This window comes from Camelina sativa, chromosome 2, assembly GCF_000633955.1.
Source record: "Camelina sativa cultivar DH55 chromosome 2, Cs, whole genome shotgun sequence".
Taxonomy (NCBI): Eukaryota; Viridiplantae; Streptophyta; class Magnoliopsida; order Brassicales; family Brassicaceae; genus Camelina; species Camelina sativa.
In genome coordinates, this window is record NC_025686.1 from 26,875,645 (window position 1) to 26,899,880 (window position 24,236).

Below are 24,236 nucleotides of genomic sequence, written 5' to 3' on the forward strand. Positions count from 1 at the left end.
GATGTTAATCGCGAGTGGAAGTGGATAGACTCAAAGACCATTACGAATCTTTGCTTTTGTTGGTTGTAAAGACTTAAATAAACCAAAAATGAAGGACATTACAATCTTTTATGCCAACGAATGTAATAGTAAGTATTTCAATTCTTTTGGTGAATTACATGCGTCTTTTATTTAATAAAATCATATATTGAATATGTTTGATTTCATTTCAGGACCAAGTGAAAGAGTGACAATGGACAATCAAGCTGCCGATGTGTGTATTAAAGATGAGATAGATCGTTTTCTTAAAAATAGCTCTCATAATCGTTACACACACAATCAGATCTTCATATCAGGAGACAATGAATTTAAAGCAAATTTGAATAGATTCATTGAAGTTGGGTATCAAACATATAACTTCTAGTGTTCTGGTGATGATGAGTGTTCTAGTGTATAACTTGTGTTATCCCGACCAATTAGACAAAATCTTGTAAGATAATTATTAGGTGATTTTTCTGTAAACTCGTTGTATAAAAATAGAACCAATGGTTACTGTACTCAGTTTGTAAATTGTTTAATATACATACTTTTTGTGACCTATGTCTCTATCAAACTGATTAATATATCGGATCCACTTCGATAGCACCATTTATATTTTATATCATTATCTATTCACAAGTACACTGTGAATCATAAACATATTTATTTGATCTAATACATAAACCACACATTTTACATATTAGTTGGATATTTTTATAAGGACATGACTTGATCAATTAACAAATTATTATTATATACATCGATCGGATTATACTTGCACTCTCCTCTTGATCTTCACCTTTAGCCCACCAGCCATGTGAGCCGTTAACAGAGGAACAAATACCGGCCGGTTATTGCGAACTGGTACAATTTCAAACCGACTCAAAACTGAACCAACCACGTATTTCATTTGTGTGAAAGCCATGTCTTTCCCTATGCACACCCTTGGTCCGGCTTGGAAAACCGGAAATTTGAACGAACTCACACTTTTCAAAACCGGTTTAGAACCGTAATTTGGTTCTTCCTCAAACCACCGGTTCGGTTTAAACTCGCCCCAGTCTTGCCCCCACACCTTCTCCATCCTTCCCATACCGTAAGGGAAATAAGTAACTTTGTCTCCTTTTCGGACAAGTGTTCCGTCTGGCAAAACGTCGTCGTTGGCTGCATGCTTTGAGTCCCAAGCCACTGGTGGGTAAAGCCTCATTGCTTCACAGAGACTTGCTTTCGTGTAACTCATCTCTCTCAAATCCTCGAACCCTAACCCTAAAGATCCTTTGCCTCTCACTTCTTCAAGTATCTTTTTCTCTACGTCATCGTTTTGACTCAACAACCAAAACAGCCACGTCATCGCCGCCGACGTAGTATCCCTTCCCGCCATAATAAAGCTTATGACACTATCCCTCACGGCTTCTTCCCCGTGGCCGGAGGCGAGAAACCTCGACAAGAGGTCTTGCTTGTCCGATACGTCACCACCGATATCGAGGCTTTTCTTTTTGGCACGGATGATCTCGGAGACAGACGCGTGTACGGTCATGATCGCTTCTCTCAGCCTCCTCTCGCTCCCTATGTTGAACAAACGCTTTAGCTTCCACACGGCGTAAACCGGCTCCGTGGCGCGGCGAGCGCTGATCTCCGCCGCTACATCAAAAGCCTTAACAAGATCCGGAACGGGTCGAGTCAAATCCAAACAATCTGGATCCCAACCCAACGAAACTTTACAAACAACATCGAAGGCAAAGCGCTTCAAAACCTCCTGAAGATCAACCGTACATCCACCGTCCGCGGCGGAGGAAAGCACCGGAATGAGGCGGTTTTGAACTTCCTCACGGAGGATTTCGAAAGTGAATTCCCTAAGAGAACGCATAGTAAACTCGTGGCTCGCAAGTTTACGCTGAGAGCTCCATAACTCGCCGTCAGAATTAAAGATTCCGCCGCCGAGTAGATCTCCGAGTAGCTCGGTGAAAGGTTTGCCTTTAGGGAAGTTACAAAAATTTGTTTTGAGAATGTGCTCGACGTTTTCTGGGTTCGCAGTGATAATAGTCCGACGACGGAAGAGGAGATCGAAGGTGATAGTTTGAGAAGGAGAAAGACGGAGGAGATCGGTGTACCACTGAAGAAGACGGTGACGGTTTTTGTTAAATGAGAGAATAGAACCGATGAGTGGATACGACGTCGGTTTAGAGGATGATGTGGTTTTGGGTTTTAGGGTTTTGTTGTTTGAAAATGATGAGAAGATGAATATGAACCCTAAGACTGGAAATAGGATGAGAAATAATGCATTGAACATTTCCATTTTGGAATTCTTTGGTTTCTTGTTTGGGTAAGTTAATTATGTTTGTTTTGGTATATGTTCTTGGTCTGTAAAGGAACTATTGTATATATAGGCGAATGAAAACAGAATAAAAAGTTGTGGCTCCGACCATATGACTTCGGTACAGAACACGACATAATTAATAAAGTTATTATCTTTTTCATTCTTTTTCTTTATTGTCACTCTTTTTATTTTATTTGCTCAGCGATTGTCTCAATCCTAATTTTGATCAACGAAAACAAAGTTGTTTTATAGGTAGATGAAAGTTTTTCTTTTTTTCTTCTTCTTCTTACAAATGTAAAAAATGTCATTTTCAAAAATTACAAAAAAGAAATGGAAAACGGAAATATGTGTAGGCTCGTTTTTTTTTTTTTGTCAAACATCGAAGCTACTTTTAGAAAGAAGTTATCAAACAAATGTTGGACACTTGGACTGTTTGACCATTATAAATTAGACATTCAAGGATTTTGCTTTTTATTAACAAGAGAAATTGGTATTCTCTTTGATATAAAAAAAAAATAGTTTAACTTGATCAACAAAGTTGTTTTTGCTTGAAAAGATGAAGGAATTAAACTAGTGTCAAACTGATAAAGAAGTAAAATGTTTTTTAAAACAAACTTTTATTAAATGTCGACGCAACATGGCAATCAGACAGGGACCAAAAAAAATGAAGATTGATTTGGACAAGCTAGTACCACCCCGCACTGGTGGGCAAGTCTCCGGCCAAAATTTAATAATATCACTACAAGAAAAATGTAGACACGGTTCAGACGCTGAAAAGGTTAAACATTTTGTGATGTTACTTTTTTTCTGCTATGTTTTGGTTTGATACGTAAGTAATTCAAATTATTATTGATTGAGATTAACTTATAATATAGATCTCTAATGTGATGTAAGTAGAGTTGTTTACTGTAGTCTGTATGCATAAATTTTGTGATGCGCGGAATTGAACCATCTGTTGTAAAATTGTTTGTATAGATATATGTCAATTTTAAAAATACTAATACAGAGAGATAGCTAGATTTGCTCATCTCCATCAAAGTTATAACCATTACATGCAAAAATATTGAATTATTGAAAGCATCTGCTACTGACGCCAAAAAAAAAAAAGTACGCATTTGATTGTAAGGTTGTTGGTTGCATACAATTACAAGCAACATGTAAATAAGAATATAATCAAATCAAAATTAGCCTTAGTGGAATATTACACATAGCCACATAGGTTGTTTTAGAATCTTTCACTTAATTAGTACTTCTATNCCAAAATTTAATAATATCACTACAAGAAAAATGTAGACACGGTTCAGACGCTGAAAAGGTTAAACATTTTGTGATGTTACTTTTTTTCTGCTATGTTTTGGTTTGATACGTAAGTAATTCAAATTATTATTGATTGAGATTAACTTATAATATAGATCTCTAATGTGATGTAAGTAGAGTTGTTTACTGTAGTCTGTATGCATAAATTTTGTGATGCGCGGAATTGAACCATCTGTTGTAAAATTGTTTGTATAGATATATGTCAATTTTAAAAATACTAATACAGAGAGATAGCTAGATTTGCTCATCTCCATCAAAGTTATAACCATTACATGCAAAAATATTGAATTATTGAAAGCATCTGCTACTGACGCCAAAAAAAAAAAAGTACGCATTTGATTGTAAGGTTGTTGGTTGCATACAATTACAAGCAACATGTAAATAAGAATATAATCAAATCAAAATTAGCCTTAGTGGAATATTACACATAGCCACATAGGTTGTTTTAGAATCTTTCACTTAATTAGTACTTCTATTAGTACTAATTAGTACAAACGCTATTAGTAATCTAATCATTAATTATAAGTTCCAGCACGTGATGACATAAGTGGGGTTTATTGAATTTGAAATTTGATTCTTGGGGGTTCTCGAAGATCTTTTGAATCAAAGGGAATATCGAATAATATACGATAGCTGATAAGGTCCCAATAGCACAATATTATATATGCAATAGACATCTTTTTAAAAAAAGCATTTGTAAAGCATCTTAAGGAGTTGGTCCGTATATATGCCGGCCAGAGACCAAGATAAAAAAGTGTCGAGAAGAAGATATGCAAAGAGTCTCTTATATTCATGGTTAAATCCGAATTCTGATCGAAACGCATAAAATTTTGCGGTTTTTCTCGATCATATTTCGAACCATAAATTATATGTTTTTAGACATATTTTCATTGTTGTAAAACTCGATTTTTACAAATAAAAATATATATTTTCATAATCGATAGAAGTACATACAAATTTTTGCCATATGTATTGTTGATAAATAATGGTGAACTATCAAAGATTATTGTGTCCCATATGATTGCACGTATGTTGGGTTCTAAACATCTAATTATATTAATTGAATCAAAGCTCTATATAAGTCTAATGAGTTGTAGCTAGGTGTAGAAGAATAATTTCATTACATGATGAGGACAAAGTAACTGGTTGGAGAATCCGCCAATAAAGAGACATGTGTCGGATAAGATCGAACACGTTGATGAAATCCTTGAGCCGAAATCAAAAACAAATAGATGGATGCACGATTCTTATTAACTCACTGTACGTCGAAAAAACAAATAAATATACACTTTTTGTGACGACTAGTTCAAGTTGGATCTTTATCAGTTTTTGAGCACGTGGTTCTCGTGGTTTGAAACTTGAGCTTTCTTTCTTCTCATAATGTAAAAATCTGATTACTCTTTGTTCCATTGACTTTTTTTTTGTTTTGCCCAAGCTCGTGCTTCCTGAAATTCATCCACAGTTTTCTTTTCTAAAGTACACTTTTACTTAGTTTTAGAGTTGTCTAGATTTTTTTTTACGTAGTAAATCTTCTTATTCCTAGACTCCTAGTAGATTGGTGTTTTGAGTAGCTCTTTTCCTTAATTGTTAATAGCTGTATGATATTTTTATGAGTGCACAGGGGAAAATATATTTTTATAATATATAAAATTAAAAATTTAGAAATTAGATAAACACTAAAAAAATTAATCTATTGGGAATATATGGAAAAGCAAAATGGTGCATACAAATTATTTGGTTATCAATGATTAGACTGAGAGAAAACATTATTATTAGTTAGTTCATATGCAAAATATGGGGAAAATGTATGTGTATGGTATGGAGCCACTCACGTTGTGACCAGAAAACGGCGCCGCTTGGAAAACGTGGGTCCATTTTAGTACGAAAGCTCAGAATCATTAACTGCGAGTTTCCCCTTTTACTGTTTTAGAAACTGTCCACAAGTGTCTCATTCTTGCGTTCATTTAATACATTCATAGCGACAAACCGATACAAGAAAAAGAATGCCTGCTTTTTTTCTTCTTAATGTATACTGCTAGTGCTATCTCTTTTATTTTTTCGTTCTCACCGTACAAAGAGAGACTTCGTGGTTTCGAGTCCAGCACACAAATTCTTATGATGCTAAAAAATGGAACTCGTTTTAATATCAGCATAAAATGTGATCTCGAAAGTAAACTAAATTTATATAACAAAATATATAGAACTGCTAAAGTTCTCATATTTTCAGGAAATCAAATCGCAAAAAGATTTACATGTTTCACTTTTTGGTAGGTGAAATGAAATTTTGAAATCTTTTTATGTCTCACTTGCGGGTCAAATTTTATTTTGCGTTGCCTACTTCTCCTTTGATTATTTTTAGTTAAAGCTTAAAACAGTCCAAAAAGTCATATTTAGTTTCAGCACGGGCGTCTGGTTTTGGTTTGGTTCGGTTCAATATCAAAATATGAAATTCATGTTACAAATTTTTTTTGATGAGACCCAAACCAAACCAGGTTCATAAATCAAAAAGTGTACCATCATTTCTGATAATCAGAAGAGATCCAAAGGATATGTTTTTGATCAAGAAGAACAACAATTTTTCATATGACAAATTCTCCTATTTGGAAACCTCTAAAAGATACATATATTCACCAGGGCGTTTTCTCAATCTTGTTGATCCCTCTTTAACTTCAGTTAGCACTCTTCAGCCGCGCAATGAGCTCATCCTGCAAGACCAGACAAGTTTCATGAGAGCCTAGATAAACCAAACCAGATTGAGGAGCTCCAAAAAGTCTTAACGGAGATCATTTCAATAAAAACATGGGCATATAGGTTTTGACTTGCCTTTCTTCCTTTTGTTGGGAGGCATTTCTCTCCGAAAAGGGTATGAAGCTACTCTATAGTCAAAGACTGAAAGTTTCACACTATGAGATTTCAAAGATTTTGATTGAGACGGGTGCATTATTATCATTTGAAGTTTTAGTAATTTATTTTTAACATTTTAACTATAATTCTTTTATCAATGTCTATGATGCATTAATTTCTGTTGCAGATATAGAAAATCAAATGTTCAAATCTATACTAGTATTTTTTGAAATAAATCATTGTTTTCATAAGAATGATAATGTAATGACATTGTTGTATCCATATATCTGCATAAATTGTGGTTTGAAATTTTAAAAAGGACATATATTGAAAATGAAAAGTTTCAACATCCCACATTGGGTAAAATGTTTAGAAAAAATGATTCAAAGTAATATTATAAATAAAATTGTATTAAATAAAAGTTATTATGTAAGTAAGTCAATGACAAAAGGCCCACTAGATGAGACCTGACCTTTACTGGACTATAGAAATAAATTTAACGATGTCGTAAGTCCACACCTTTACTGGATTTCACTGAAGCCCATTAGTTTGGTGTATATAAAAAGAAAGAAACCCTAATACGGATCGAGGGACTTGTGTCTGTTATTAGATTTTTAGGGTTAAGAGGGATGAGTAATCTCTTCTCAATGTGGTGGGAGGAACCGGCGAAGGCTGCTAAAATAGCGGTATGGTGGGACATGAAGGACTGTCCGATCCCAGAGGGTTATGATGCTCGTCTCTTCCGTCCGAGTTTAGAAGCGGCATTCAAGAGTGTTGGCTACTCTGGTCCTGTCTCCATCACTGCCTATGGCGACCAAACACAAACCGCTGATCACATCCTGCGAGTGCTCTCTTCCACTGGAGTCGCTGTTGCACATACCAGACCCGGTAAGTCCAAATTTTATCGATCTCTGGAAATTTCCTCTATATATTTAAACTGGAAGTAGCACTGACACGGGAACTGGTTCGGTAGTATCCTCACTCTTTTTTGTGTGTGTTTTGCTCTGTTCTGTTTATTTCTTTTATTTAATAAACTCCCAAATAATAATTAGTAAAATAATTTAGCAAACGCTTAATAAGTTAATAGCTGACTTAATCCTTTTCTTTTTCTTTGGTACTGGCTGGAACAGAAAGCACATTTAACCTCACTTTTTGTGTTTTTGCTCTGTTTTGTTTTGGTTAAGCAAACGGTTAATACTTTAATTAGCTAAAGTAATCCTTTTTTTTCCTCTGTACTGGAACAGAAAGCACAAACTCACTCATGTATGCGGATATGGTGGAATGGCGAGGTAAAAATCCTGCTCCGGCTTCAATGATGATCATATCCAATCAGGTGCACACTGTCTTCGCTTGGGATCTGGCCCGGCTACAACAACGGACGCTATACAACCTTTTTCTGGTTTCTTCAATCGAGTATCAATATATGACAATCTTAGAAACTTGTAGAGAGTGGGTTTGGGAAAGAGTACTAGGGTACGCGGATGATGAGACCAGAAGGGCACCACTTGTTCAGGAGAAGTGCAGTGACCCGGGCGAGTTATCATCTGCCACGCTTTACTGCAAATCTTGCAACTTCGATTCCCAAAGCCCTGAAAATTTCAGGAAGCATCTCTCGAGTTATAAGCATAAACGAGAAGTACGTATCCTCTATATCTCTCTCTCTCTCTCTATACTTGTATATGAATTGTTTCATTGTCTACTACATATTTTGAGCAACTACCTCTGTTTCCACTCTCTGTCAAGCAGGAGGCTATAGACCCTACGCAGAAAGTAGTTGACTGTGTAACAGAGAAGTGGGCAAGGGACTACCCGGCGACGCCTGAATACGCGACAGCTCAGATAGCGGTGTGGTGGGACTTGTTTGAATGTCCGATCCCCAAGGGATATGATGCTCGTCGGGTCCGGCCGAGTTTAGAAGCGGCATTCAAGAATCTTGGCTACTCTGGTCCTGTCTCCATCACTGCCTTTGGCGACCTAAACCGTATCCCTGATCACCTCCTGCGAGGGCTCTCTTCCACTGGAATCTATGTTGTGCATAACGGTTACGGTTAGTCCATTTGGTTATCCATCTTTGGAATTTTGGGGCGGTTTAAAAATATTCATCTGTGCCTACTGATCAATGGCTGCTTTCCTTTGTTGAAACAGCTTACAAAGAAACTCTAATTTACGAAGATATTGAGAAATGGGTAGATTCTAATCCTCCTCCGGCTACTATTATGGTCATAACGGATAGGTTGGATCTGATCTATTCAGTTTCTCTTGTCACCCTACTACAAGTGCACAAACACAAGCTTTTTCTGGCTTATTTATCTAGGCCTCGCAAAATGTCTCCCCTGCTCACTTCTGCCGAGTGGCTCTGGGAAAACTTACTTGCAGGTGTTTGTTTGTCTGTCTGTCCTCTCATCGGTCATCCAGTACTGTTTGACATAANCTTTTATCAATGTCTATGATGCATTAATTTCTGTTGCAGATATAGAAAATCAAATGTTCAAATCTATACTAGTATTTTTTGAAATAAATCATTGTTTTCATAAGAATGATAATGTAATGACATTGTTGTATCCATATATCTGCATAAATTGTGGTTTGAAATTTTAAAAAGGACATATATTGAAAATGAAAAGTTTCAACATCCCACATTGGGTAAAATGTTTAGAAAAAATGATTCAAAGTAATATTATAAATAAAATTGTATTAAATAAAAGTTATTATGTAAGTAAGTCAATGACAAAAGGCCCACTAGATGAGACCTGACCTTTACTGGACTATAGAAATAAATTTAACGATGTCGTAAGTCCACACCTTTACTGGATTTCACTGAAGCCCATTAGTTTGGTGTATATAAAAAGAAAGAAACCCTAATACGGATCGAGGGACTTGTGTCTGTTATTAGATTTTTAGGGTTAAGAGGGATGAGTAATCTCTTCTCAATGTGGTGGGAGGAACCGGCGAAGGCTGCTAAAATAGCGGTATGGTGGGACATGAAGGACTGTCCGATCCCAGAGGGTTATGATGCTCGTCTCTTCCGTCCGAGTTTAGAAGCGGCATTCAAGAGTGTTGGCTACTCTGGTCCTGTCTCCATCACTGCCTATGGCGACCAAACACAAACCGCTGATCACATCCTGCGAGTGCTCTCTTCCACTGGAGTCGCTGTTGCACATACCAGACCCGGTAAGTCCAAATTTTATCGATCTCTGGAAATTTCCTCTATATATTTAAACTGGAAGTAGCACTGACACGGGAACTGGTTCGGTAGTATCCTCACTCTTTTTTGTGTGTGTTTTGCTCTGTTCTGTTTATTTCTTTTATTTAATAAACTCCCAAATAATAATTAGTAAAATAATTTAGCAAACGCTTAATAAGTTAATAGCTGACTTAATCCTTTTCTTTTTCTTTGGTACTGGCTGGAACAGAAAGCACATTTAACCTCACTTTTTGTGTTTTTGCTCTGTTTTGTTTTGGTTAAGCAAACGGTTAATACTTTAATTAGCTAAAGTAATCCTTTTTTTTCCTCTGTACTGGAACAGAAAGCACAAACTCACTCATGTATGCGGATATGGTGGAATGGCGAGGTAAAAATCCTGCTCCGGCTTCAATGATGATCATATCCAATCAGGTGCACACTGTCTTCGCTTGGGATCTGGCCCGGCTACAACAACGGACGCTATACAACCTTTTTCTGGTTTCTTCAATCGAGTATCAATATATGACAATCTTAGAAACTTGTAGAGAGTGGGTTTGGGAAAGAGTACTAGGGTACGCGGATGATGAGACCAGAAGGGCACCACTTGTTCAGGAGAAGTGCAGTGACCCGGGCGAGTTATCATCTGCCACGCTTTACTGCAAATCTTGCAACTTCGATTCCCAAAGCCCTGAAAATTTCAGGAAGCATCTCTCGAGTTATAAGCATAAACGAGAAGTACGTATCCTCTATATCTCTCTCTCTCTCTCTATACTTGTATATGAATTGTTTCATTGTCTACTACATATTTTGAGCAACTACCTCTGTTTCCACTCTCTGTCAAGCAGGAGGCTATAGACCCTACGCAGAAAGTAGTTGACTGTGTAACAGAGAAGTGGGCAAGGGACTACCCGGCGACGCCTGAATACGCGACAGCTCAGATAGCGGTGTGGTGGGACTTGTTTGAATGTCCGATCCCCAAGGGATATGATGCTCGTCGGGTCCGGCCGAGTTTAGAAGCGGCATTCAAGAATCTTGGCTACTCTGGTCCTGTCTCCATCACTGCCTTTGGCGACCTAAACCGTATCCCTGATCACCTCCTGCGAGGGCTCTCTTCCACTGGAATCTATGTTGTGCATAACGGTTACGGTTAGTCCATTTGGTTATCCATCTTTGGAATTTTGGGGCGGTTTAAAAATATTCATCTGTGCCTACTGATCAATGGCTGCTTTCCTTTGTTGAAACAGCTTACAAAGAAACTCTAATTTACGAAGATATTGAGAAATGGGTAGATTCTAATCCTCCTCCGGCTACTATTATGGTCATAACGGATAGGTTGGATCTGATCTATTCAGTTTCTCTTGTCACCCTACTACAAGTGCACAAACACAAGCTTTTTCTGGCTTATTTATCTAGGCCTCGCAAAATGTCTCCCCTGCTCACTTCTGCCGAGTGGCTCTGGGAAAACTTACTTGCAGGTGTTTGTTTGTCTGTCTGTCCTCTCATCGGTCATCCAGTACTGTTTGACATAACCATTAAACTAATTACGATGTTTCTTTTCCACAGTTCCAGAGACAAGTGGACACGTTCTTCACAAGTGCAGCACAAATGAAAGTTTTTCCACAGTTTCAGAGACAAGAAAACACGTTCTTCACAAGTGCAGTACAAGTGAAAGTTTTTCCACTCTTTCAGAAACAAGTGGACACGTTCCTCGCAAGTGCAGTAAAATTGAAAGTTTTGCCACGCTTTCAGAGGCAAGAGAACACCTTCATAATTGCAGCAAAAGTGAAATTTTTTGCACAGTTTCAGAGACTAGAGTACACGTTTTTTCCTCTAATCTAGAGGCAAGAAGCCGCGCTATTCAGAAGTTCAGTAAAAGTGAAAGTGAATCTACCTCAGTATTTTATTGCGAAATGTGTCTCTGTTATTACGAAAGCCTTGATGATTTCAGGACGCATCTCTCAACTGAAGAACATACACAACAAGTAAGTTATCCCTCTCTCTCGCTGTCTGTCTCCTTGTATCATAATTAACATTGTTTCATTGTCTAACCATTTGAGCATTAACCTGTTTAACTGTTTCCACTCTCGTCCTCATGCAGGAGGGTTATATTAATGGGTATTATCAATCTAGGGAGAAGGTTCATTCGGCCGAGTACGATCCAGAGGGTTGGCTAGAGGCAAGTTTTTCTTAATCTTAACTAAAGATTTGTTGCTAAAACATTAATTGAAAGAAGAAAGTGTGCTTCTTGATTCAGTCGTAGAGACAGAGATAAAAAAAAAAAAAAAGGTCCCATGTTTCCAATATGCTCATGTTTCATTCATATACAATGTTGTAGGTATGCGAGATGAGACGTAAGGTGAAGAAGGAAACTAAGTCATTCGAGTACGATCGAGGGCATTGGCTCCGACAGGCAAGTTTTTCTTAATGAAAGCTAAATATTTTCAACAGATAGAATGCTATTTTCTCATCAAACAGTTGGGGTCCCCAAATGTGAAAATAGAAACCATGAAATTGGTTTACTGACTCTGTTTTGTGCTCATGTTTCATTATTTGATATACAATGTTGCAGGAAAAACGTAGGAGGAAAGCATTCCGGACGATTTTTCCTCTTCGTTTACGTCTTACTAATCGTGGACGTAGTAGACCTCGACGAAAGTCTCCAACCTGCAAGAAAGAGTAATGTGTATTTATAAATATATGTTAGTAATTTAAAATTAAACCTGAAAGTCTCATGTTTTCACTTTTCCTAGGGCTCATTGTTTCATTATTTGATATAATCTTGTAGGTAGAAAAGATCAAACGTAGGAGGAAAGTATTCGGGACGGGTTTTCATTTACGTCATACTTTAAATTGTTACCAAGTCGTCATCTCTGTGCAATTATTATGTTTCAGTCTGTGCACTATTGTTTTTCAAATTTATTATTGAATGCCAAAATCTTTCAAGTTTCAAACCATGTCAATTTTACTATTACACAAGACACACACACATACATACATGCATATATACATTCAAAAAAACAGTTTAAAGAGAAAGAGATTTACTGCGAGTGTCAAGTTAAGTGAAAGGTATTTGTGGATGAAGATTGAAGGATGCATTTGGCCATACACTTTTTAAAGCAGATTGACTTGAACTCTGGATCGCGGCATGTGATTTCACATTTGAATGTACACAAATGATTTACTGCTTCTGTTTCAATTACAGCCAAGACGATCATCATCATCATCATCACCACCACACTCAATTTCTTCTCCATTTCTCTTCTTAATTTGAAAACTTTTATGTATATATAAATATGATATATAATGCTTATATTATTTACTCAGTGGGAACAAAGTTTTCTCTATTTATAAAGACAAAATCACCAACCCTTCTTTATCTTCATTCTGTTAACTTTCTATATATGTCAGTCAAGCCATTAAAATGGTAACTATGAAAATTGATTGTAGAACTCTTAACAATCGCATATGGAAGTGACAATTTGTTGACTGGCTATTTCAAAGAGAGACTATGACGACCAATAATAACCATATAAGAAAGGACATTGACCCATCCGGTTCCGGAATTCAACACGTCACCGTTTGATCGATAGTGAGCCATTACATATTGGGTCAAGAAATGGGCCGTACCAATTCATTAACCGCAGCGTTTTAGATTAACTAAACACCGCGTTTCATATCAACTTTACCGGCGACTTTGATCGGAGGTTCTACACCGGTGGGAGCGACGAAAATTTCCGAGAGTTGGGGGGAAATGGGAGAATAGAGATTATAGGGCAAATTGAGAAAATCAATGGTAAAGATTTGAGTTACGACGCTTTTGCAGAGAGATACTTAGCCAAGAACCAGCCAGTAGTAATCTCCGGTCTCACTGACGATTGGAGAGCTCGTGAAGATTGGGTCGGTAAGAATGGACGCCCTAATCTCCACTTCATTGCCACTCTCTTCGGAATATCTAAAGTCCAGGTAAAAGGTTCATGCTTTCATAAGACTATTAGTAGCATTAAATTGAATCTTTTTTTGGTTTTGGGAATGAATTGTTTGTTCATTGACTTGGTGGTGTGTGTTATCTACAGGTTGCAGATTGTGATACGAGAGAGTTCACAGATCAGAAAAGATTAGAAATGTCTGTTAGTGACTTTGTGGAGCAATGGGCCAATGATTCTATCAAGGAATCTGTCTTGTATCTGAAAGATTGGCACTTTGTCAAGGTGGCATATCTGAGGTCACGCTTGTAAGATTGTGCTGAATATTCAAGCTATATAGCCTACCAAACGCCGCCGCTGTTTTCTGATGATTGGCTTAATATCTATCAATTTGACCATATGCATGAGGATAGAGATAGTTTCCAGAAGCATGATCAAATTAGCTGCTCTGATTGGAAAAGGTATGAGTAAGAAGATCAAACAAACTGTTTGTGTTGTTGTCTTTTTGAGTGTTTTGGCCTTTGGAGAAAGCTGATGATTTCCGAACTCTTTTGCTTACAGGATCTTGGACACCTCTACACGCTGAAGTATTTAGATGTTATAGTTGGTCAGCTAATGTTTGTGGTAAAAAAGGATGGCTTTTCCTTCCTCCTCCTCAAAGTCATCTTGTTTATGACACGCAAGTGTTTTTTTATCCTATTGGTCATGTAACCTTTCTGTGAATTGTCTGTGATCCACATTTCTTCTCTCAGGTGTTGTTAGCCTTATCATTAGATGATTTTTTTCAGGTACATGAAGAATTGTGTTTATAACATCTTTGAAGAGGTGAATGAAACTAAATTCCCCGGTTTCAATAAGGTAAAAATCAGCTCTTCTTACCCTCGATCTGTAAGCTCGTCTTTCACCACGTGTTTATTCACATTTTGTGGTTTGCATTCAGACCACCTGGCTTGAGTGCATTCAAGAACCCGGTGAAGTTATCTTTATTCCCAGTGGGTTATAACTTGGTATCTCTCTCCCCCTTTCTCTTTCCCTCTCATTGTATGTACACCAACATTGTTTTCTTGAATTTTCTCGAATATTTTTTTTTACAGGAAGACACGATATCTATAAACCACAATTGGCTCAATGCATACAACCTATCTTGGGTGGTAATGACTTGGCGACTTGTGTTTCTAATTTTCTATACAAGGAAATATGAGATTGAACTAAAATAGGAAGTAGTCATGTTTGGTTGAGTTTCAGTGGGATCTACTGTGGAAGGGCTACAAGGACACTGAAGAGTCAATAGAAGACGTCAGAGACATATGTGAAGATTTCGAAGCTATTTGCCAGCGTAATCTTGCTGCCAACACAGGTTCATGCGTGATTTATCTCCTTTTCGTAATTTGATTGTTAGTTGGAGCTCTACATTTCTTTCTGAGATCTTTCAAGTGAAAAGTTTCTATATCTTTGAGATATTTAAAGCAGAGATTACAGCTATCTGTGTAGGATGTTTGGAGAACTCACTGTGCAATAGTGTCATAGTGAATAAGTGTTGACTGAATGTATTCTTATGAATGTATAATCGAACAGTAGATTCAAGAAAATCCCTCAGAGTTTTGTATATATGACCATGAAACATCCTTATTTTAACCCCTTCGCTTCTATTATCATCTACAGGAATGAATTTGAATGACTTTTTCCTCTTCATGTCACGGTTCTCTTTGGGCAACATGGTTCTCCTGCAGTCTTACTCTGACAAACACAAAACCCTGAAGTCGTGTTCCTCAGCAGTGGCGCAGAATCTAACGGACATATGTGATGATTTTGAAGCTATTTTCCAGCACAATCTTGCTGCCAACACAGGTTCATGCATGACTTATCTCAATTTGTCAGATCCATGTCTTTATTTTCCCAGTTTATCTCCTTTTCGTAATTTGATTGTTAGTTGGAGCTCTACACTTCAATTATAGAGAGAGAGAGAGAGAAATTCCACATTTTGATATGGCTCTCTGCATTGTATATGTTAGGAAGCTCAGTCATCAGGGGGAAGCATGTTAGACTCTTCGAATCCATCATCAGCCTACATACTGGCTGCTGGCTGCACTATCGCCTCTCTCAGCCTCACGACCATCCTCAAAAGTGTCCTCGTTGCGAGTCAACACACACTAAGTTCTGTTACGTACACCAACATTGTTCTTGTTGTTGCTTCTGTTGTCATGAACATATATCTACCATTGCATTTAACAGTTTTCTTTTTCTTGTTTATAAACATATCAACTCACTTGTTGTGTGACTCTCTTGTAGATCATAGAGAAGGCCCCCGAGGGACAGGAAGTACGAGTAATCGACACAGATGGGATATTAGAGCTTGTGATAGGATTTGCTACCGCCTCTGCCTACTACTGAAACTGAAACTCGTAAAGATAATGATGAAGAAGAAACAGACAACGTTGAACAGTCGTAACATGCAAATAAAGTTTTCGAGTTGTTTATCTTTTTAGCTTAAAATATATATATAGGAATCGAAATTCGTAAACTAAATTGTGCACCATGCATGTAGAGAGATTAGGTCCATTACTTTCGTGATTTACAAAACATAGAGGTATACGACCCACAAAAGTAGAGAGGAATATATTCTACAATTATACTAAGAAAAACAAAACAAAAACAAAAAAAGGAATACTAGACCTTATTTTATATACTTTTTTCTTGTCGAATATTATTTCAAATTTTCGTTGGATAAGCATAAGGTTTGACATCCTGACATATAACAAAGTAGGTATCTCAATTCTCAACCTTTTTGAAAGCATATGTAATCCATTCCATTTTAACTTGTAAATTAAAGATAGGGTATAGAAATATTCAAAATTCGTATACATATGGTTGAGTTGGAGTATATGCTACATAATCAAAATTTTCGTATATTAGACACGTATTCGGATCATGGTGTTAATGAACATTCAAGAAGAAACACTATTGGTGGTTTGTGATCTCAATTAGACATAGCCTCAGTTCATTATAATGTGATGGTTCAATGGTGATCATCAGTGTAAATGAATACTAGCTATTGTGTTTGATCAGTTACGTTGGTTTGGCTTAAGCATGATGCTGTTAGTAAGTTAGAATAATTTTTGATATGCTTCTACTGCCTTCCTTAATTAGTACCTATAAGAAATTGTAAATTTCTTTAGAATACTCGATTTACTAGCTAGTACTCCATCTGCCTAACGCTAGTAAATCACACAATTCTCTCGAGCTTTCGACATATTTACCTATATACTCTGTTTTTTCAAATGTACATTGTATACCAACATCATATGTTATCTCGTCCAAATAACATATGATAACTCATAATTTCATGATGATATGTATGATGATGTAACGAACAAATAACGACTGATGCAATGGAACAAAAGATACGCGGGCGAGATAGAGATATACTTTTATTATCTTTAAAAAGTGGGTCTCTCGAGCTTTCTACATATTTATTTACCTATATACTCTATTTTTTCAGATGTTGTATTGTATATCAACATCATATGTTATCTCGTACGTTAAGACTCATAATTTCATGATGATATGATGATGTAACGAACAAATAACGAGTGATGCAATGCAATGGAACAAAAGATACGCGGGCGGGATAGATACAGTTTTATTATCTTTAAAAAGTGGGTCTCGCTAGCTAAATTGTGGAGATATATATATATATATATATATACTAGGATTTCACCCGCGGTACACCGCGAGGCTAAATATAAATTATTGTATTTTAAATAATAATTTTTAATTTATTTAGTTTTTAAATTCTCAATTAATTAACTTTTTCTAATTAATTTATAATTTTGTTTACAATTCTTTTTCTTCTTCTTACACTTTTACAAAGTTTATAACTTAATTACATTAAATTTGTTATTAGATAGAATATAAAAATTCTAGATTTGTTTTGTTCTCTAGAATTAAACAGAGGTATATGCCTATATGGTATTTTATTGTATATTTTTATGTGTATTTTTTTTTTGAATATTAACAATGTGTTATAGTATGTGTAGTATTTTGTAGTTCATATGCTAAATAATTTATAAGTTAATTTTCTAAACTATGATTACAAATCCATAGTATATATGTGATAAACTAATAGTTTTAGTGTTGGTTCTATAGTCTAAACCCGTCATGCTAGGCGGGTTAGGCAACATGTTCAAAGATTTATAATCCACAAAAATTCATCATATGAAATCCGTGAAAGTAAAAATTAGTTTTAAATATGTTGAGATCAATGCGTTGAGATCAAAAATCTCGGCCACAGATCCTCCTTTAAGATCAAAAATCAATTATTTTATTGATTAGGCTGATTGTTTAAGAATTATTTGTGTATACAATTAATATATATTTTTACAAATTATTAATTATTCTATAGAATATCTTCTAAAATATAATTGACCCACAAATAGAAAACCTTATCAAAGATAACTTAAAATGCCAAATCTTTGTTGTTTTTTTTTTTTTTGTCAAAACCAAATCTTGGTTTTTGTAATTTAACTTTTTATATTATGATGTTAACGAATTTATAAAATAATTTTAATCCAATATAGCTAATGTAGTAATTTAAAATTATAAATTGTGATATTAACAAATCTAGAAAACAATTTTAATCCAAAATAGCTAATGATAATAACAGTTTGGTATTTATCAATGAAAGTCATCCTTATGAATAAATGCAATTATTTTTTGTGTGAATTTAACTATTTCATATTAATATTAGAGAATGTAACTTTTTATTATTTTCGTATTTTAAAAAATCAGAATTAAGACATTTTAGAAAAATTAATTGAATGTTATATGTTAATTGAAAATAATTAAGTTAATTATTATGTTTCCGAAACTATTTAGTCTCTTACTATAGTTATGTATAACTTAATTTCTAAAGTGAAAATATTTTTTTTTTTTTTTGAAAGTATAATAATTATGTTTCCAAAACAACAACTTAATTAAATTAGGATCCGAATTTTATGAAAAATTGTGTTTAATATTAGATTTGTAACAGTAATTAATATATTTAATATCAGTTCCGATTTTGGTAAATCGGTTAATCATTTTAATATTTTAGTTTAAATTTTATAAATTAAATTTAAATACTAATGGCAGTCTTGTAAATAAGTGGCAAGTTTAGGATTTATTTGCTAAATGTACTTGAAAAATGTATATATAGATATGTGCCAAAGAAATTGTCTTATCTTGTGTGATTTATTCTCTCTTCACACTCCTAATTCTTGATGCCCTTTTATTCCTCTTTCCTTTCTTTTTAGTATTAGCTTTTAGTTTTTTTAAAAATATATATCATGTGATGAATCAACTATGAAGTATTCTCCCTAGATCCTTACAATCTTCAGTTTCCCACTTGTCACATAAAGTTACGAAGCTTTCTCTTTAAAGTTATTTGTATTTTCGGGTCATTACCTAATTACCCAATACAATTGTGTGATACGAATGATTAACAGTATGTAATGTGTCCTCTAAATGAAGTTTGTATTCGTGTAATCTAGGTTATGACTAGGTCTGGGCGTTGTTCACACAGTATTTTTCTCGTTTTGACGACCAATCCTACATATTAAGCTATTTTATCATTCATTTGATTTGTAGGTATCAAATCTCTGTCGTAACATCATATATTGTAAATTTGTAATATAAACGCTTCATGGGGATCTCTTAGAATCTGCATTTTGTAATGTGTAATTTGGAAAAAACACCAAACTAATTATGTTTTTTGTTTTCTTCATTTTCTTAAGTATCAAAAGACTGCGTAGTGCACCCAAAATTCATGGAAAACCTAGCTAATCTCTTCCGTGTCTTTTTTGATGTATTAATTGTTTAGTTCGGCAAACTCTTAAGGATCTTGTATTTTCTATTTTATTTGTTGTTAGGGCATCATTAGTGGGAGTTACTAAGCAAGTTATTCATTAATAAAAAATTAATATAGTGATGAAAGAGAAGAGAAAAGAAAAGAAAAGAATGGATACTCAAATTGCTATAGCAAAAATCGTTTCTCTCAAATAATTAACAGCTGTCACTTACATAATGGTTACAATTAATAAAAGATAATAAATGAATAAAATAATAATTTTTGTTTTTTAAAACAACGTGAGGGTTACTAACGGTAACGATGGTCTTATTGAACTTAAGTGAATCGCAAGGGTTAATTAATATATTATATATGTATTCCACCACAAAATATGCAATCTCAAACTCGCTTTAATTTGATTATTTGATAACTAAACTGTTTCTTAACTGACTTTTCATAAATACACTCAATGTTATTATTAGTATACTGGCAAGACTAATTCGAAGTTTGAGCCTCGAAGGTGATTAATCCATGGAAGCCGGCTAAGGGAGAAACTTTTACATACAAAGAAAAAAAAAATTATTCANAAAAAAAAAAAAAAAAAAAAACACAGATTATAAAACCTTTTTTCTTTGATGATCAGTTAAGGGAAATACTTTCCTAACAATTAATGCATAGTTAACCACATTTAACATTTTGCAGGATAGTAATTAAAAGTATTATATTTTTATTTAATAAGGTTTGAAAAGAGAAAAACAAATTCATAACTTTAGACTATTTTTATCCTACCGTCGGGTTAATTAACAAGCGTAAAGCTTAATCCAAAAAAAAAACGAAATCTGTTTATTGAAAAGCACTTTTACTTACAGCTCTCAAACTTGTGTCTCTTCTTTATCATCGGATCAAACTCTTTAACCTTTATTTCGAAATCCAATAATAAGAAAATATCAAAAGTGGTTTTGTTAACTCTTTGAATAATTTACTAATGATTCAGGGCAGTCAGAAAAACAAAAAACTTGAACCATATTATTAACAAACAACACATGTAGGAAAAGTGACATGTGGCAAGAGAATAGATATTTTGCTTGAGAGGAGCGAGCGAGTGGAAACCCATCCCATTACTAGTCTAGTCTCTAGTCCAGTCCCAGTAGGCAGTAGTGGACTAGACACAGACAAAACTTACGATAAAAATATTAGGAATTGTCTCTCACTTTTGTCTCTGTTGTGTGACGATCAAGCCGCTATTTCTGAACCCATCCGACGGCTCACCTTGTTCGTTTAGGTCCCATGGCTTTAGTCGTAACCGTTGGATTTGGTAAAGACGATTTGGTAAAGTTGACGTAGACCCACCCTAAGAATGTGGGTCCGAAGATTTTGGAACCACCGACGCTTTCTTTTTCGGAATTTTGTTAAGTATGGCACATTGAGTTATAAAGTTTCCAATTCTGCCAAAATGGAAAAACCTTTTTCGATGTACCAAAAACGTGTATTTGAAAAGACGAAAATAACCTCGCTTTAATGTGTCAATGAAAGCGATAAAATAGTCTGGGGCTGTATTATTTATTAATTTATGTCTTATTTTATTCTGTTTCAGCACATGAGAAAGAGGAGAGCTGCAGGGAAAGGACAAAAGCTTTTTTTGGCATTTAATGTGACACTGTAGATGGCGTGTGATTTATGGTGGACAAAAGGATGGATCAGTTTTGACTTCTGTAGTAGAAGAGGAATAAAAGGATGATGAAGATATTTATTTGAAGAACCTCGTGGACCAAAAGACAAATAAAATTAAATAATATAAATTTTGTCTATCAAAATATTATATTTCGTCCACCGAACAGTATACATATGAATAAGAAAATATACAACTTTAACACATAAAAATTCAAAAAAATAATGATTAATTTTAATGTAATTATTAACAACAAATTATTTATTTTGGAAAGCCCATATGAGTTATCTTATATGTAAAGAGTATAAATGTTGTCCATCAAATGTTTTCTATGTTGTCCTTCAGAAATTTCAATGTTGTCCATTTTTATATCTGTGGACAAGATTTATTTTCTTCTAAAATTGTCTATATATAAAAGTGTGTAAACTTGTCCACCGCTAAGAAACTGGTCCATTGGTCTATGGATTTTAACGGAGAAATATGTCCATTAATTAAGTGGGAGAAAATGTGAATCAAGAAAACAAAATTAGAAATGCGAATTTAAACATGTTTACCCAATAAAAACTAACAATCCTTAGTCAAAACAAGCTATACTCCTAAGAACCTTTTGTTTGGGAAATAGATCTATCTATCAAAACAAAAATTATACTTTTGGAACTCAAAAAAACACATCGTCAAGTCTGAGAATGATGTTTTTAATCATAAATTGATCTACAAATCTGTAGAAATTGAACTCTTAGCTAAAATCTAGTAGAGTTTTAATAAAAGTGAAGAAGATAAAGAGAGAAAGAGATAAAGAAAATGAATAGAGTTTTAATAAAGGTGAAGAAGATAAAGAGAAAGAGAGATTAAGAAAAAAAATTGAGTGTCGTGGGAGGGGAGATGAGAGAGAAGAATAATAATAAAAAAAAATTGTTTTTGTTTAGTTTTGGTTGAGGGTGTTATGGTCATTCGAATTAATGCTTATGGTATTGTAGAAAAGAGTTTTAGAATGCGGTATTTGGGAAGCTACAGTGATACAAATGTGGTAGAACTCTTAAAATTCTCTTTCTTTTTCCTCCTTCTCCGCCACATCCGTATATATACACTTATTAACTTCTAGAGACATTTCACCAAAGAAGCTAAAACATTTAAGGGGAAAACAAGTCTAGATGTGTCATTGAACATATGGAAGAGATTAAATAGTAGTAAGCCATTAACATTCAAACATTACCCCAGAGAGTGATAATAAAAGAAGACAAACCCCACAAATGATTAGGTAAGACTAAGAAGAGATTGGAATACATCGCAAGAAGAAATTGAAAGATAGAAAAGGTAGTGCAGGCACATAAGTGTTCCACAACATAAAGTAAGTACATCATAAGTTCATTACTCTCAAGATTGAATTGTGTTCATGAATTTTATATCAAAAGATCAACCTGTTGATGAATTTAGGGAATGATCGATCTATCTCTATAAGCAACGCTCTTCGAAAGCTTTCGACGGGTTCTCACCATCGATCTGCGAATGATGAGGGAAATCAAACGGCGTTTCTTCAGGAGAGAGCCAAGCTTCTCTAAAAACTCTCGAGACTTCCTCAAAAACTACTCCGTTGCCTTCAGGCGTGAGATGCAATCCATCACTGGTTATAGCCAACAACAACAAACGAGCAAGAAACATTTACAAACAGCAAATATATGATTCCATTCAGGAGATGAGTTTTTTTTGAAAACCAACAACATTTTGGGGTCAGATTTAGACACAGACCTTAGGTACTTTTTCTGACCATAAGTTGAAACACCGCAGGCAGAGTTCCTCGGCTAATGAGACACAATGTTGTGCGTAGATTCCCGTTGTTTCGTTCGTCCTCTCAGGCTCTTTCAAAGCTTTCTCACCATATAAAAGCTTTCGATGTAAAAATGCAATCACACAGCTCGTTTATAAGATGTATCGGACTACAAATGTTTTGAAAAACAAAAAAAAATGCAAGGAAGATAATGATCAAAAAGGAAGCATTACTCTGCATAACTTTGCCGCCCAGCTTCAACAATTGGTGGTGGAGTTATAAGCACAATCAACATTTCTACAAAACAGAGTCATTAATGTTTTTTCGTAAAGTCGCAAAAAGGAAGACATTGTCAAGAAAAGACGATGCAAGTGAGAGAGGATCATAGAAGCATATAAAAAAGAAACCTTCAACTGCTGAACAATTCTTCTGACAATTATCTTTGTACTCATCCACCGGCACATGTTGCCTATCACTGGTTCTTCCTTTAAGAGCTGCATCGTTTGCACCAAAGAATATCGTCGTAGCAACAGGAGGAGACGAAGAGCCCTAAACAAAGAGAGTAGAGAGTAGACACACTGATATATAAGGCACACCAAAGCAACTCCACTGACAAGAAGAGCTCTCATCATCTCAAATCTACATATTTTCATACTTGAACTAGTTCTTTCATTTCAGAGAACACTGATCATCCATGAAAATGTCATCAACAAACACATCCTAGACTTATATATATCAAAACATCCAGAACTGAATCCAGAGTTACAGAGTAGCACTAAGCAACACAAACAGATGTGTAATGTACTTAGAGAAACACATGGATCCAGAGGTACTCAAAAGACCTATCAGATTCACACTCAAAGTCATAATCATTAATCACAATCACTACAGCAGATCTTGAAGAAAACAATCCAATCAAATCTCAAATTCAACATTGAAGACTCGAGAAAGAAAGAGAGAGAGATAGGGAAAGAAGAGTACTGACGAGAGGGAAAATGTGATGAAGCCGCGAACCACAACATCAGCCTTGCGAGAGTAAGCGTCGGTAAGAGAAGATCCCCAACCGCCGGATCTGAACGACTGCGCCGTTATCGAATCGCCGAACAGAACTATCTCCGGCCTCATCATCTCTGTCTCCCTCCGGTTTACTCATTAAACCGGAGATTATTACAAATACCAGTCGCTTCTGGGCCGACCCATATGGACTGGGCCTGACTAGAGAGAGAGAGAGAGAGAGAGAGAGAGAGAGAGAGAGTTGAGGGAGGGAGTAATAAGAAGGGAATTTGCAAAAATTTTATTTTTAAAAACCAAAAAAAAAAAAACCACACTCCTCATATTAAATATGAATCATGTTGTGTTTTCCAGGTTGATCGATGCA

At 35.2% G+C, this 24,236-nt stretch overlaps 2 protein-coding genes and 2 pseudogenes across 2 annotated transcripts; 2 read left to right on the forward strand and 2 right to left on the reverse strand.

The window, feature by feature from the left end:
* LOC104741179 (cytochrome P450 94B1-like) lies at positions 666 to 2,361 on the reverse strand. The gene has a single exon (XM_010461976.1). It carries the CDS (start codon positions 2,309 to 2,311, stop codon positions 788 to 790), a length of 1,524 nt encoding a protein of 507 aa, XP_010460278.1. The 5' UTR covers positions 2,312 to 2,361; the 3' UTR covers positions 666 to 787.
* On the forward strand, positions 7,089 to 12,631 carry LOC104741171. Its single transcript, XM_019238296.1, has 10 exons — positions 7,089 to 7,381; positions 7,738 to 8,129; positions 10,290 to 10,412; positions 10,523 to 10,823; positions 10,922 to 11,152; positions 11,241 to 11,659; positions 11,776 to 11,853; positions 12,013 to 12,087; positions 12,247 to 12,353; positions 12,463 to 12,631. Exons 1-10 carry the CDS (start codon positions 7,123 to 7,125, stop codon positions 12,464 to 12,466), a joined length of 1,989 nt encoding a protein of 662 aa, XP_019093841.1. The 5' UTR covers positions 7,089 to 7,122; the 3' UTR covers positions 12,467 to 12,631.
* On the forward strand, positions 13,269 to 16,292 carry LOC104757240 (annotated as a pseudogene).
* On the reverse strand, positions 22,250 to 23,986 carry LOC104741164 (annotated as a pseudogene).

Bases quoted from the DNA above. Each gene is read 5' to 3' on its own strand.
- LOC104741179 (XM_010461976.1), bottom strand. From the start codon at position 2,311: ATGGAAATGTTCAATGCATTATTTCTCATCCTATTTCCAGTCTTAGGG.
- LOC104741171 (XM_019238296.1), top strand. From the start codon at position 7,123: ATGAGTAATCTCTTCTCAATGTGGTGGGAGGAACCGGCGAAGGCTGCT. The intron at 8,130-10,289 runs GTACGTATCCTC...CCACTTGTTCAG, and splicing joins GTTATAAGCATAAACGAGAA to GAGAAGTGCAGTGACCCGGG. The intron at 11,660-11,775 runs GTAAGTTATCCC...GTCCTCATGCAG, and splicing joins CTGAAGAACATACACAACAA to GAGGGTTATATTAATGGGTA.